At 31.9% G+C, this 16,064-nt stretch overlaps 1 protein-coding gene across 50 annotated transcripts in view; it reads right to left on the bottom strand.

Annotated features, from left to right (window-relative positions):
* The window catches only part of LOC101689183 (regulating synaptic membrane exocytosis protein 1), a 191,661-nt gene that overhangs the window by 152,131 nt on the left and 23,466 nt on the right, over window positions 1–16,064 (bottom strand). For 49 of the 50 annotated variants that reach the window (XM_045074795.1, XM_045074835.1, XM_045074838.1 and 46 more), the window contains exons 4-11: window positions 14,538–14,637; window positions 10,205–10,328; window positions 6,641–6,687; window positions 4,423–4,535; window positions 2,385–2,515; window positions 1,626–1,797; window positions 1,348–1,501; window positions 235–306 (exon numbers count right to left, since the gene is read on the bottom strand). In XM_045074795.1, coding sequence (XP_044930730.1) covers window positions 235–306; window positions 1,348–1,501; window positions 1,626–1,797; window positions 2,385–2,515; window positions 4,423–4,535; window positions 6,641–6,687; window positions 10,205–10,328; window positions 14,538–14,637 — 913 coding nt within the window. The remainder of the gene's footprint in view (window positions 1–234; window positions 307–1,347; window positions 1,502–1,625; window positions 1,798–2,384; window positions 2,516–4,422; window positions 4,536–6,640; window positions 6,688–10,204; window positions 10,329–14,537; window positions 14,638–16,064) is intronic. The other variant, XM_045074798.1, reaches the window with a different exon arrangement.

Below are 16,064 nucleotides of genomic sequence, written 5' to 3' on the forward strand. Positions count from 1 at the left end.
AGCTTCTAAGAAAGAATCTGGCTGAATTAAATATGTGGGACTATTAATGAATAGTTACTAGTCCATTTTAAACTTTCTTAATAATTTGGAACACAAGTCACCATGGAATAAAAGAATACTGATTTCTCTGTGCTACGAATCTCCAGCTCAGTATCCCAAGTCAGTCTGGAAATTGACAGTGAACACAAGCATGAGAAGCACAGTGAAGCAGGGCCATGCTCTTCACCCACGCACCTGGAGGAACTACTCCAATACCATCATCAACCTCATAATCTGAGATGTCACTATCACTGATTCGCTGAGATCCTGCACAACAGTAAGGCAAACAGATACCTCTGTGTCTTATTGGTTTATGAAATGTAAAGGACATGGTCAAAAAAACTTTTTAAAGGCTAATGACATTACTACTAAGTACATTTGGGACAAGAATAACACAAAGTAAATGCTAAGCTGATTAAAAAAAAAAAAAAGTTTGTTCTCCAAAGATAACATTTTCTCAGTATTTGCTCTGTTTAATCACTTAAATTTTCATATTTTCTTTAATTAATGCGTTATACACATATAATATATATATATAAGCCTACAGTGAAGTGTATACAGTTTCCTGCCCAATTCGGTGCCCTCCTCCACTGTTCAGGGAGGGTGGGAGGATGGGGGAAGGGTGAAAGACTTTCTTGGCTGGAAATCTATTGAGCTCATATTATTAAAAAGGACATCATGGCCCTGGATAAAATATTTATGTTTATTCTTCAAAATTAGCCATTATACTGCATGAAACATTAACTTTGAGAAAATGAGAGATCAGAGAGGTACTAACATGAAATATTCAATCATTAGAACAAAACAATTTGGTTCTAGATTACCAAAATGTAGTTCCCAAGTTTCAGATGATTTTTTAGTCATATCTCAAAATTTAATGGACACATGCAGAAAAGAATACTCTTTTTTCCCCAATCGCCAGATGAGTAACAATAAACATACTTTACAATATTTGTTTAAAAATGTTTCTTATGAATAATAATACTACAAATACCCAGCAACTATAAAGTTATCAAGAACCATATATTTAGCAACTCATTAATAATAAAAACAACTCAATGGGTATTGGGCAAAGAATGGTAATTCAGAGTTTTTAAACTTTCAGCTCTGGAACCACTCCACTATACCATACATACATTTCATTAGGGAAACAGAGAAAATAGTTTTGCGAAGTCTCTTTAAAGAAATAAATAATTTTCCAATATTTTGATCTCTAATAAACATTTGAAAAATATTTGGAATATCAATCTCTAATTGGATCATTGCAACATAACTAATTCTGGTTAACTAAAAATAACTTTAACCTACTTTGAAGTTTTTTGCTAGAGCTTTCTCCATGAATGTGTCGCCTTGGCATGAAAGGTGATGGCTGAGGCAGAGGTAGTGAAGATTCATCATGTGTCTGAAGTTTATACCAATGGGGCTCATCATCTAAAAGTGCTGTCTCCAATTCTATGAGGATCTGAAAGGGCAGTTCTTAAATTAAATCAAGTGTCTTGACCAAAGCAAATTTTAAAGCAACTGTAATTAGTACATATCACAGAAACTTCAATAAGCATTTGGCTAATCTGTACAGCATACGTCACCTCTCCAAGAAATTCACTCTCTTCTTCTTGTACTCTTGGTTGATCCCACACAGTTATTTCTAACATCCGTTCTCTAAAATCTCTACGATGTACATGTGAATAGACAAATGTTTGATTCCATTTGGGTTCTAGGACTTTCTTTACTGTTTTGGTCCTTCTTTTGCTTTTATCACTGAAAAATAAGTATGTCTTGTAAATGAAACAGCAAAATGAAGTATCTGCTGCCATCTACTGTAGTGACATGTAGTACTGCTACTGGGATTTTGTTTTTTTTTACTATTTTTAATCCACAACTTTTAACCTAAGTCTAAAAAGACTCTAGAGTTGAACACTATTCTAATTTTACCTATAATGTAAGCGGTAGTTAGGATAATAGGTATATATACACAAAGGTACATTCTAAATGATGTATAGCTATCCAAGGCAAATAGGTGTATAAACAAGTTAATGAAAAATTTTTAAATTGGTAACATTATTTTTTAAACATATATAAAGCTTGAGGGATTCTTTTTTTCAGGGAGAACATACTTTATTCCCTTACAGAGAATGATTTGCTATATTTTAAAACAGTATCACAGGTGTGCATATGCATATCTTCAAACTCATCAAAATATACACATTAATTATGTGCAATTTTTTGTATAACAATTTTACTTTGATAAGGCTTTAAAACTAAATAAAACTATATCACAGGAGATGCTATTGTACTTTTTCTATTACTAAGAATTTTTGCATATTTTTTCTGAAATTATTCACTACCTTCTATCTGGAAGAAAATACATTTTCACATAGGGATTCCTGGGACGCCCATCTACTCTAGTCGGTAAATCTGTTGCTTGAAGAACATTTACAATCAGCTGGTGTCCCACTTTATCATACCACAACTTCACCTATGATCAATGAAGAAAGGAATTATTGGTAAAATCATGAAGTATTACAATTCTTAAAAAAAATACTAAAACCATTTTTGAAGAACTTTTAAATTACAACTATAAATATTATTTCTGAAAAGAATTCCAAATTGAAAGCATAACTACTTATGACGTGACTTTTCTCTTTATGTATTTTAAACATGACTTACAGTGGGCAAGCCTATAGTGTTATACTCTCTCATATCAGGTTATGAAAATAACACTGATATAAATTTTATAAAAAAGGAAGAAGGGGATATTAACATAATTATCCTTGTCTTTAAGTGCTAAGTGCCAGTGTTTGGTGATTATAAATGACTTAATGATTATGGTGTAGCTAAATACATTTTGTAGTACCATATGTGTTGAAATGAGGTTTAATGAATAAGCAATTTACACAAGTGATTTGGTAGCAGTCAGGAAACATATTTACTGTGGGCCTCCTTTACACCAGGTACTGCTGTTTTCTGGGTTTCCCCCCCCCTCATTTAATTTTTATAATTAACCTATAATAGAAAAGAGGAAAAGAACAAGGAAGGCAAGAAAGGGGCATTATATACCTTTGACAAAGTGAAGGCCAAATAATGATATTTCTACTAAGATTCCATAATAGTTTGAATAAAGAAAAAATGGGAAAACTGCACACTAAAATATCAGCAAACTCCTAAAAACCAGAACTTCAGCAGTCAATATAGTATTTGTGCTGGCAGTGATCAATGTTAAGATTACTATTTCTTTAATTTAGAAGTTAGTTTTATGGTTGAGTAAGAACTATGAGCAAAAGTTATCTAAAGGGAATATACTGAACATATTTAAAAGTTATTATAAAAAAATAAACTAATTTAACATGCATGACTGGTCTTTCATAGTATAGGGCAGATTAAAGATTCAAACCTGAATCCATATGAATCCATATCTCTGTTCTCAATTAATAACAGAGATGTGTTTTTCATAAAACTAAAACAGATTTTTATCCCTCCTAAAATACTGGTGGAGTATATAAGAGATTCACACACACACACACACACACACACGGGGCAGTGCAGATAAAATAAACAGAAAGGACTATAAAAAGGTATTTAATTTACTAAAAATAGAAGTTAAAACCAGGAATGGTTTTAAAAATAACAGCAAGCTTACAGTTACCTTCTTTGTTTAATTAAATGCCAAGAGGAAAGTAGCAAGAACAGATTATAGAAACCCACATGTTACCAAAGGAGAAAAAGTAAACTATTTAGAGAATAGTTTGAAAGCAAGGTTTCTTTTATTTATGAATATAAATGTCCCGTCTTCTACCATAATCTGCATAGATGTGGCATTTTGTAATTGTTTGCCATAGTTTCTTTACTCTGGCTTTCTCCACATCATATATTAAGCAACAGTAAGAAAAACTATAGTTTTTTGGATTGATACCAGAAATGAAGTATTTCACCAAATAACTCAAGAAGTTAAAATAGGTATTTTTAAAAGAATTTTTTTCAGGCTCCAGGCTCATAAGGGTGTTAAGTGAGTGGAACATGACCTTCAGAGTTGATCATGTTGAACCAACTACCTACCTTAGAAACTTTTATACAGCACACAAAACATAATGGGTGTTTTATCTACTTATGTTGTCATTTATCATTGATTGTTTACAACACCTGGGTACATTGCAGGCACTCAACAAATATTTTCAAATAAATATATAAATAAAGACTCATCTAAATTTAATAAATACATGCAAAAATTGGAAATAGACTACGGTGTTAAATATAAGACATATATCTGAAGGACAGACTTCAAATTTGGGGGAACATTTAAAGGACAAATATCCCTTCATTTTTAAGGACAGATTCAGAACAGTGAGCAAAGACTAGTGGTCTCCAACATGTGTGAAAAATACATACAGAAAGTTGTCCTGGCAAGACTTGTGGGGCATCTTTTAGGGCTCCAGGACTTGTTGGAGAAATAACAGAAATGGAAGGCCTTTCCATCTTCTGAGATTCAAAGGAACTTGAACCTAAAATGAGAAAAAAATTAAGTAATTTTTAGTGACCCATTTATAATAAGCATGCGAGAATATTTTTTACGAAATGTTAAATGTACCTGTTATTTTTATAAAACTATAATTCAATACCATCAATAAGAGTAGAATCAACTTTTAATTGGATAGTCACAGAAAATTATCATACGGTCTTCTTTGGTTAATTGCCTATTTTAAAGGATTTAAAAGATGTAATCAAATTTTATATTTTTTTGCTCCAATGTAATATTGGTCTTATATATTTCTGGGGGGTATTTGTACAGTTTAGGTTCTGGCATAACCTCCCATGTAGGTAAAGGCTTCATGCTTTAGTGATTAAGAAAGATGATGCCTGTTATTTTAATTATCTTGGCTAAAGTATCATCTATTATGAACTGTCCTTGCTGAAATTAAAATGAATGCACATATAATTTATGAGCTACATCTAAGCCTAGAATTCATTCCTTTTAAAATAAGATTTACCATCTATTTTAGGTTTTTTTTTTTTTTTTTAAGATGTATTTATTTACTTTGAGAAAGAGTGTGTGCAGGAGCTGGGGGAGAAGCAGAGGGAGAGGGAGAAAATCTCCAGCAGACTCCCCACTGAGTGGGGAGCCTAACATGGAGCTTGACTCATGACCCTGAGATCATGACCTGAGCCAAAACCAAGAGTAAGACAATTAACCTATGGAACAACCTATGCAACCCCTTGCCCCCATCTATCTCAGTTCTGATCTTAAAAATGAATCTCTTGAATGGCTGAGAATGCTGTCTCCAGTGATTCTCCACAAGAGATCTACTTCACCTTCACATGGAGTATGATCCACACACTTTTTCCTATACACACAAATTAAGTCTAAGTTAAGCCACATACCATCACTCTGTGCTCTCCAAAGCCTTCAAGATAGAATTCTATAAAATTCTTTGTTACTATGTTTCTCTTTTCAAATATCCTTAGAATAATTTTTTTCTTGGGTCCTAGGACAAGAATACTGTTGCTTCTAATAATCAATTTGTTTGTAATACTATAACAGTTTATTTTTAAATAGTATCAGCTATAAATTATGCAACAGGTCCCATTTCCCTCTTTGTATTAGTTATCAGAAAGCTCAAATCCAAATATGGGCTCATCTCCAGCAAGTATGCATACTGGTCTGCATTTGATATGCAGATCCTTGTCTATCCCATTCACATACTTTCTACCTCCTTATAACTATGAACACTTGTTTTCCTCTCAAATCACTTGTATTTTATATCTCCATAAATGGGTTACATAAGAACACTTGCTCATCAAGCCCAAGGTATTGTGAAGTTAATGCCAATCCGTTGCAGAGTAAATATCTGCATCACTTTCACCTCCTTACCTGTCTAGACTTCACTGCACACATTGTCATCTTCCATCACCTGGAATGCCTTTAATGGCTATGTAGATAATGCAACCCTCTAGCCTCACTGTCTCCTGACTCTCTTATGCCCACTGAACTTCACCTCTACTCCACTCACTCATTTCCATGACCCTACCAGACAGTTTAATATTTTTTATTATTTTTATTTTTTAAAATTCTGTTATTATTATTTTAATTTAAATTTTAGGTGGTTAACATCAGTGCATTACTGGTTTCTGGAGTAGAATTCAGTGATTCATCACTCACATACAATACCAGTGTTTATATTATGCTGCTTTTAAAATATCTATTAATGTGCTCATTTCCTAACTAGAAAGTCTAGCTCAGCCTAATTACCAAACAGAATGAATAATCCGGTACCACAATACATTTTTACCTACAGCAAACATAGCTAGTACTGGTTTATTAATTGAGCTCTATGAGGGTCCTGTTATGATGCAGAGGGTACTGCCAGTTAATATTTTTGGATAGCCATTAAAAAAATAAAAATCTTAAAGAAATCTTAAAAAAAAAATCTTAAAGTAGAACTTTGGGTTTTCAATGATTGTCACAGTTGCCACCTTCAGACATCATTGAAGATAACCTTACTATACTAATACCAATTCATTTATATCAAATAACTAAAGCAAATGATAAATCTTTATTCTTCAATTTCATTCAGTACATATGATAACAACAAATAAATCTTATACTCACTGGACTCCAGTGGAGGATGGGAGCTCTCAGGAATCCGTGGAATGTCACTAAAAGAAATAGGGTATGGTGAAAATCCCATTAGCTAAATTACCCTGCCTGAGGCAATCACAACCACTTTTTATTTCAGTGGTGTGAACAATCCTTTTGGGTCTTTACAGGTGGGAATGGACAGGAGTCACTATCAAGGCAATTACTAATGTGCATAGATGTCAAATACCACACACACATGCACACACACACACAAACTGTAGTAAAAATAAGTTTTTATATATTTAACAGCAAAACACTTCAACATGACAACAATCAGACTAATATTGTGGCTAAAATGACCACAATATTTTTACTACCAAAACAGCAAGTTTTGGAAATAAAAAAATGTTAAAGGTAATATTTTATTTCAATTCTAGAAAATCAAAATGACACATATTTTACAAATCAGTAATATGTTTTACAAACACATCTGAAAGAGTTTACTGAATGAAAGGGATGAAAACATTTCTTGATAATAAAATAATAAGGTGAATATCATGGGCAAAGTTAATAAAATAAAAAGGATGAGCTGCTTTGGAAATTAAAAATGGTTCAAGCTTGCAACAAAAAAGCTAAAATATTTTATATATGTGAATACATAATTCATATACACATATATAGCCCTATATAGAGATTTATATCTCTATACTGAAGTTAGCTAAATATATGGCCATTTACTGTATGATTAGAAAGTGACTTGTGAGAACACCCATTCCTGTCACACTCACAAATTACTCTGAATAAATGTTTACTATAACCTCAGCTTAATCCATTATCCACTGTGACCTTAAGCACCCTGGACCAGCTTGGTTTGGGAAGTGTACTACAAAGAACTACTTTACCTCTGGTTTTTCAAAGATAGTTTAATATCAGTTTAAGGAGATTAATAATATGCAAGTATTAATATGACATATTAAAGCAGACTGGAGTTAGCTAGGACTGACAGAATTATTACAATAATGTTTGAGTATTATTTAAGAATTTCTAAACACTTACCTGTGACCTAACTTCACTTTGACTTTTCTTTGTACTTTTTCGGGGGGGAACACAAATAAAAACAAGTTTATTTTCCTGACTTCTCATTTTCACTTGTTTTGTGCAAAGTAATTTTCATACCTATAATATTATACTTCTTACAAAGATAATACATCCTGTGTTGTGTATTTTATAAATACATTTTATTACAAATTTTTGAACAACTAATGTTTTATATAAAGCATTTCATATGATAATTAAGAAACTAATCTTCAATACGTATGACCCAAGAAACCAACGGCTTATCTTCTGTTACCTTATTCTAAATTCATCCAGGCAAATAAAAGTATATTTTTAAGAAAATCTAGAAAGAATAATTTTTTTTTAAAGATTTTATTTATTTATTTGACAGAGATCACAAGTAGGCAGAGAGGCAGTCAGAGAGAGAGAGGAGGAAGCAGGCTTCCCGCTGAGCAGAGAGCCCAATGTGGGGCTCGATCCCAGGACCCTGAGATCATGACCTGGGCTGAAGGCAGAGGCTTAACCCACTGAGCCACCCAGATGCCCTGAGAAAGAATAATTTTTTAGATAGTACAACTTTTTAAACCAGCCCCGAAGTCAATTATGGAAATTAGAATTTGGAACTCTAAAACCAGGCACAAGCTTTGGATTTTATATGTCTGTGAAAGAAAGATGGAGAAGTTGTAAAAACACACTTTAAGGTGATTTTGAATCAAATTTATTAATGTTAATTACCTCAGTAATATTTTTAGGCATAAATTTATATGTTTACAAAAAAGACTTCTTAATTAGTTCTACTCATTCTACTCATAAGTAAGATAATAGAATAGTTCTGATACCAATTATAAGCACAAATGCCAAGACAATTGGTAGGTTGGTAAAATTGGTCAATACTGCAGATGGCTGATGTTTCTTAGACCATGTTGATCAATGTGCACATAGGTTATATTAGGAATGATTTATGGAATTACTATGCCACTAAACTATGAATAAATATTGCTTTCTGTTTTAAATTAGTCACAGAACTATATTAAACATAATTATTAAGTACAGCTAGAATTGTTCTTCTAGGAGTCTAATAATTTCTCTATTAACTGGAAGGTTGATATAAAATTTGATTTTTATTTAAATATAATCTTTGCATTCCATATTTCTTTGAATTCCATAATCCACGACAATTTAGGATTTGGCTATGCAGATTATTACCTTTTAAATTATTTTCATACAAAAGTAAAAATAATGAAATTGTTATTCCAGTCCACCTTAATTGTCTGTTAATTTTTTTAAAGTTACCATGAATCAATATTTTAGCTGATTACTTTTAAACCTCTACATATCTGCAAGTATTTGGCAATGTGTACAATGCTTGATTTTAATTTATTTTTATACTTTGATTAATTTTCCAATTTACTTACCTCTTTTCCAGCCTCATATTTACCTCAGCACTAGAACACATGTCATGTAAAACTAGAATAAATTATATAGTGTTGCTATTTTTAAAAAATCTGCATGGAAATGTACAATACTTTTGCAAATGTCTTCAATGTTTATTATTAATAATCACCACTTAAAATTGTTTATAATCTTGCTTTTATTTTAGAGTTTATATATATTATTCTTTGAAATATATGATAATACAGTTTCAGTCCTTTGAAAATTAGGATAACTATATTTTCTTGTATGTTTTGCATTGACATATATACATGAGGACAACAAAAATTTAAGGCTACTACTTTTTCAACAAAAAATGTCTTGAACTAATGGCTCTACAATATTTTAGAGAATAAGGGAAAGAGGGAATTATTTCCAAAAATATATTTAAACATCAAGCCAACTATAATGAGACAATTTTAAATGCCTTCCAAAAAATGACAGCCTGGCAAAAAGAATATTTGGACTTTGTGGACTATTCAGGAAAAGCTAATGATGTGGGGAACTTTATGTACAAATATAAAAAATATCCCATTGGCTAGAGATAATTATGCTAAAAATTAAAGTTAAAAAAATATTATGCCAATTATTATGACCAACTAAAAGGTTAAAATATTTCACACTTGCTTGATTCTAAATAAAAATTGGCACTACCCATGGGTAAAAATTATAGAAAAAAAATTCTATTCTTAGTAAAATAATAAAAAGTTCATGTAGATATGAAACAATTACTATTTTAAATACCATAAAAAGACAAGTTAGTGACTCTCTTTAAGGAAATACTACTCATGAAGTAAGAGTTACTAAAAATAAACAGTTTTGTCATTAAAAGAAAATAATTTTAGTTTATAGTTCACTTCTGAAAAAAAGTATCAATATTTTTTGATATTACAAGTGTTAAATGTGGAGCTTCTAAAATGTAGTGAAGAAAATTCAGCATTCAAGTTTAAAAAATTAAGAAATTTTAAAAATCTAAAATGTATGCCCATAATTGAAAAAAAAACTATCCATGTTAACATGTACTGTATGAATGTATAAACTTCTTTTTAAAACCCTGCTAATACATGTAATTTACTAAACTTAAGAAGTAAGTTTTTTTAGCCTTACCCAATAGGCCTTGAAACAATAATTTCAACTTGAGGTTCTGATTTTGATTCTAAAATAATGTTGTAAACTTCTTCATTTGTAGCTCCCGGCAGGGGTTTACCATTCCATTCTAGAACTTCATCCCCTTGAATTTAAAAAAAAGGGTATTTTTTTACCTTATATATTCTCTTTCTTTTTTTCTTATCTTTTCTCTTTTTTTTTAACAAAGAAATGCAAAACATATACAAATAGTTTAATTGTCTAGACCCTGCTCTCAAAAGCAAATTGACTGACATATAATGTCAGCTAAATGGTTCTTCTAAACACTTTTTTCTTTTCTTCTTTTTTTTTTTTCCCTTTTTTCTTTCCTCCATAGAATATTACTGGTCACAGGAAACAGTACATTACAAAACTACCTTTATCTTTTGAAATATACCAGAAATAATATAAAAAATAATCTCATGCTATGGGATGGAATTAGCACAGCCTATTTGGAAACATTAAAAAATAATAATTAGCAGCATGTCCTCCATATAATAAATGCAGGCGGCTCTATATGTGAAAGATTCTTATTGAACTCGGCATAAATCCTGCTTTGTTTTTGGTTGAAATAGCAATTAACATTTATTAGCATGAATTTTCCAATTATGAGTCATGCTTCATTGTCTTTATCAGACACACAACAGAATAAAAATGCATGAAAGGATTTGAGTTCATACCCATAGGGTAACGCAGGTAGCTATGGCAAAGTTACAAAGCAAGCAGATGTAGAACTGTTGCATGACAGTTAACCCACTTCCAGATGTTCATAACACACACATTCTATACATATTATATATTGTGAGCATTAAAATAAAATGAAGAAATATTTTATAATAATAAAAACTATAGTACTTATTAAAATTGGTTAAATATTCTAAGATTGATCAAGGAGAATAATATGATATTAAAATACATGAGCTAATTTTTGATATTTTAATTAGACATATCACCATAGATCATTTGGGAAAAATTATTTATTTTCATGAATATTTAGAGCAGTTTTAGATCCTAAATAGTTCTCTGAATAGTACCCATCAATTCACAATGGTAGGCTCTACCAAAATATCCCAAACTTAAGGATACTTTGAAGTGTTTTAATTTGTTTTGTTTCTACTCATTTTTTTATTCTCAGTGCCTGTAACATTTCAGTAGGTAAGGAAATGTAGATTGAACTAATGAATCAATATGATTGTTATACATATGAAGCTAATTGTAAGCATGAAAACTTTGTTTTTAGGTCCATCTGTGAAAGGAAGTAGAAAAAAATTGTTTTTTCCCAAATGCTGGCTTACTCAAAAATTTAAAAAAAAAATTTTTTTTTAAAGCATATATGATGCTGCTTTGGTTTGTAAGAGTATGCTTAGTATCAACAGTTAAATGACATCTAATAGTTTGTCCTAAGAAGTTATCCAGCAAGGTTTTTTAAATAGGCAATGAATATACTTCATTTTTTAAAAAGAAATAAAATATAATTATAAATTTAAAATATATTCAGTCATTTAAATTTGTTTGACCGAGAAAAGAAATAAAGTTTACATCATGTGAGTATATATATGTATGTGTGTGTGTATACGAAAAAATATTTTCTGAAACAGTACTTACCCTGATATCCCTTATTTTATCATGTTCTATCTCAATTTTTTTAAAAAAATGGATACAAACCATTAAATTAATGTAACTACCCGGTAATGAGCTGCAGTCAACATTTTGCAAAAGCACTGAATTATAAAATTCTCCTCTTTATAGACAGCAACCTGGAAGTATAACTTTTAACACCATATTAACTTAATACATGCGTTTCTTTACAAATCAATACCTCCTAAACTAGAAGGTGGGTGGGTTTTTTTAAACAATATGTATTTTTATGTGGATAATCTCTTCAGGCAGAGACGTAGAATACGATGATGGAAAGATGAAAAGGAGATTTCCTCTGTCCTTACATTTTGTGGGGGAGAAACAGGAATGATTATCTTTACTAAAATGTCATATGCAATGATAGGAGTAATAGAAGTAGAAGGTAAGAGCTAGGGAGAGTTACTGTTCCAGGTGAGGTATCAGGAAACACTTTAGAATTAAGGCAACTTTAGATGCCTTTTGAAGGATGAAAAGGACTTCAACACACACAGCACAGAGCAGAGAAGCAGCCAGGTAGACAAGAGGCATGGACCAGGTCTCAGAGACAGGCAGCGTGCCAACGACATGTAGGCAGACTGCCTTGGCAGAAGGTAAGGTGAATGGATTAATGGCTGGATAGCAGAGAACAGAACTACAGAGCTTTGACTTAAGCAGATGAAGAGGTGGAGACAGTGAAAGGCTTTAATAAGGTGCATGTCAGCGTCAACTTTGTGCTTTTGATGATTAAACAAATTGTGGCACAGTGCATGGATTTAAGGGAAAGAAGCAGTACAGAAAGTTAAGGCAAGATTAAAGCAACAATGCAAATGCGGAGCAAAGGTCACGCTAATAAATACAGCATTGCATAGGCCAATGGTGCTTATATGCAAACAGAAGGAAAACCATCCCTAAATGACAATGTATATCAAACAGAATATATGACTTAATTTATTAAAATACTTTTTTCAAATGCATCAATTGCTTGAAGTGAAAAGTCCACTTGTATGTTTTATACTTATTTAAGCTGAGCTTTAGCATTTAGATTTAAGTTTCTCAGGCTCTAGGCACACTAAGGGTTATTTAAGTGTGCCTAGAAGGGTTTTTCAGAAAAAAACCCTTTACTGACTCTCTTACATAATCTTTAATTAAAATACAAAGACAAAATCAAAAGCTATATGTTTATGATATGATTTGCACATTCAGATTTCTTCTTCTTCTTCTTTTTTTTTTTTTTAAGATTGTATTTATTATTTGACAGAGACACAGCTAGAGAGGGGAACACAAGCACGGGGAGTGGGAGAGGGAGAAGCAGGCTTCCTGTCAAGCCCGGAACCCAATATGGGGCTTGATCCCAGGAGTCTGGGATCATGACCTGAGCCAAAGGGAGACGCTTAATGACTGAGCCACTCAGGAACCCCAACAAATTCAGATTTCTATAGTAAAATTAGAGCATTACATTGATTTAAGGGATTTATACTTTTTTTTAAAGGGATTTTCACTTTCTAAGGCTGATTTTTCAGTCTTTGAACAAGCAAAGACTCAGTTTATTGACATAGTCACTGCTGATTGAGTTATTTTCTAACTAGTTTCATAACTAGTCCCTAATAGTAAACAACAGTGCACTGTACCTCTATACATCTTCAAAGCCATATGTACTGCAGATGGATAAACTCTTTGATTTGATTTTTCTCCCTATACAACACCTGCATAGGAAGTCTCAATCAAAGAAAAAAACCTAAATGATTTTGAACTGATAGCCTGGTAATTGATTACAACAAAAATGTCTTTAACAGTTACAAAACACTTTTCTAGAGGTCTCGGTTATTACAGTCTTAAGTTATAAAAATTGAAATCAGCCAAGAAATGTTCTCTTTCTGTGTGTTATGGGTTACTGATCCTCAATTCTACAGTTTAGCTTGTTCTGTTTTCACTGTAATTGTCTTTCAAATGCATAAGCAGACACGCCAACCAAAAGGTTTCTACTAAACTGTGAAGTAAACCAGAAAAAAAAAGTTAATATGATTTTAACTAAAATGAAGAATAAACAAGTTAACCAAAATAGATTTTAAAGTATGTTGCTACTGAATATGGTATATCCGAATATATTAAATGATTTTATTAGATCACGTTAAGGTTACAGAGCAACAGGAGGTAAATTTCCAAATACCAAGAATTAGCACACCTGCATGAGTTCAATACACACCACAATTAAATTAACAAATATTTTATTACATCATCTGTGTAAGAAATGTGATGATGGTTGTATTTTACTAAAAACTACTACTGCAAGTGTTTGGGACCACTGTGAAAACCTTTAGCAATTCTAATAGTTTAAGATATAAACTAAAGAATTAAGTAGGATACTATTTTTTCTATAAGAGTAAATTGCTTTGGATTTTTGTAGCAACATTATGTAGTTATCTACAAAAACTAGGAATCCTGCAGCATTTGTATCTATTTTTAAACAAATAAAATTTAAAAAAAGATTCCTAAACTTACTCTCTCCAAACTGCTGATGTATCTCCAAACTGATGTATCATTGCCTATTACTGCAATCAGTAAATACCCACATCAGGACAAAAGTCTTTATTCATGCACTAAAATTAGTTATTTGATTCATATGTAACTTACCCCAAATTGAAAACCACCAATTCATGCAAGGAGTACAGACTGTTTAAATGTTAAAAAGAAAGTTTACCTGCTCTTAAGTGTCCAACTACATCTGCAAGGCTACCCTTCTTTACTTTGGTGATGAAGGCACCAAGGCGTCCTAAGTCGGTCATTTTTCCTCCAACAACCTAAATAATAATAAACTTATAAGTGCCCAAAACTCATATCAGAACATAAGTTTATTACTTTGAGGAATTACTCTTACAGTCTTTTACAATGTATTTAGGATTGAGTGTAGGTGTATTAATAAACTGAAACATATTTTTTTATAATTTTTAAAAATTTTTAATAAATATACAGTGTATTATTAGCCCCAGGGGGACAGGTCTATGAATCATCAGGTTTACAGACTTCACAGCACTCACCAGAAGCACATGAAACATATTTTTGATTAAACAAGTTGCAGTATGTTTGTTTGTTGTTTGTTTTGGGGTTTGTTGTTGTTGTTGTTTTGTTTTTTTCTAGGTAGCCCCCCAACACAGGGCTTTAACTCATGGTCCTGAGATCAAGACCTGAGCTAAGATCAAGAGACAGATATTTGGGGTGCCTGCGTGGCTCAGATGGTTAAGTGGCTGCCTTGGGCTTAAGCTGTGACCCCAGGGTCCTGGGATCAGTCCTAGATCAAGCTGTGGCAGGTTCCCTCTTCTCCTCACCCTGGTATTGTTCTCTCTCTCTCTCTCAAATAAATAAATGAAATCTTAAAAAAAAAAAAAAAAAAGACATTTAACCAACTGAGCCGTCCAGGCACCCCACAGAGTGGCAGTGTAGTTTTAAAAAGAAAACTCCTCATTGTATTTGAGATGACCATAGGTCCTATCGAAGTTCATATACTAATTACTTATATTGACCTAACAATGCAGGGGGACCATGAGTAACATATATTCTTACAAGAGAAGTGCCAGGTCTTCCCTACTTACTGTGTGACACAGTTTACATTAGGGTTCACTTTCCTTTATCTTCAAAATTCATACCTATCATTTGAATTACAGTTCCATATGCACATGATGCTGCACTGTTACATCAGTTATCTCTTGTGTATAACATTAGTAGAATACAGGTCTAAGACATAAAGACTATGGATTCAAACCAAGAATAGGCTACTTTGGGGAAGCAATTTACTATAATACAATGAGTAATAGCCTAAGTTTATCCCTGCTACAACCATCTGACTGACTTTATCCGAAATATATATGTATTTTATCTAACTCATGAAGTCTGAGTTATATTACTGAATATTTAACACTTTTATGTGGCTTTTTCATTGTAACTAAAATTAAATACATCTGAAAGTTTCTAAGTTTAATTTCTTCCAATGCAGTTGTTAAGTATATGTAATTAAAAGTGCAAGGCATATTCTCAAAGCTTGAGGCTAATCCATAATTCTTTAGGACATGCCCATTAGTGGAGGTGATCAGAATTATCTCACAGCAAGAAAAATTAATGGCAATAACCAATAAGTTGATATTATAATTTTTTATTTTTTATTGACATATAATGTATTATTGGCCCCAGGGATAAAGGTCTGTGAATTGCCAGGTTTACACACTTCACAGAA

The sequence above is a fragment of the Mustela putorius genome, unplaced genomic scaffold, assembly GCF_011764305.1.
Source record: "Mustela putorius furo isolate JIRA1106 unplaced genomic scaffold, ASM1176430v1.1 tig00000135_pilon_pilon_pilon, whole genome shotgun sequence".
Classification (NCBI taxonomy): Eukaryota; Metazoa; Chordata; class Mammalia; order Carnivora; family Mustelidae; genus Mustela; species Mustela putorius.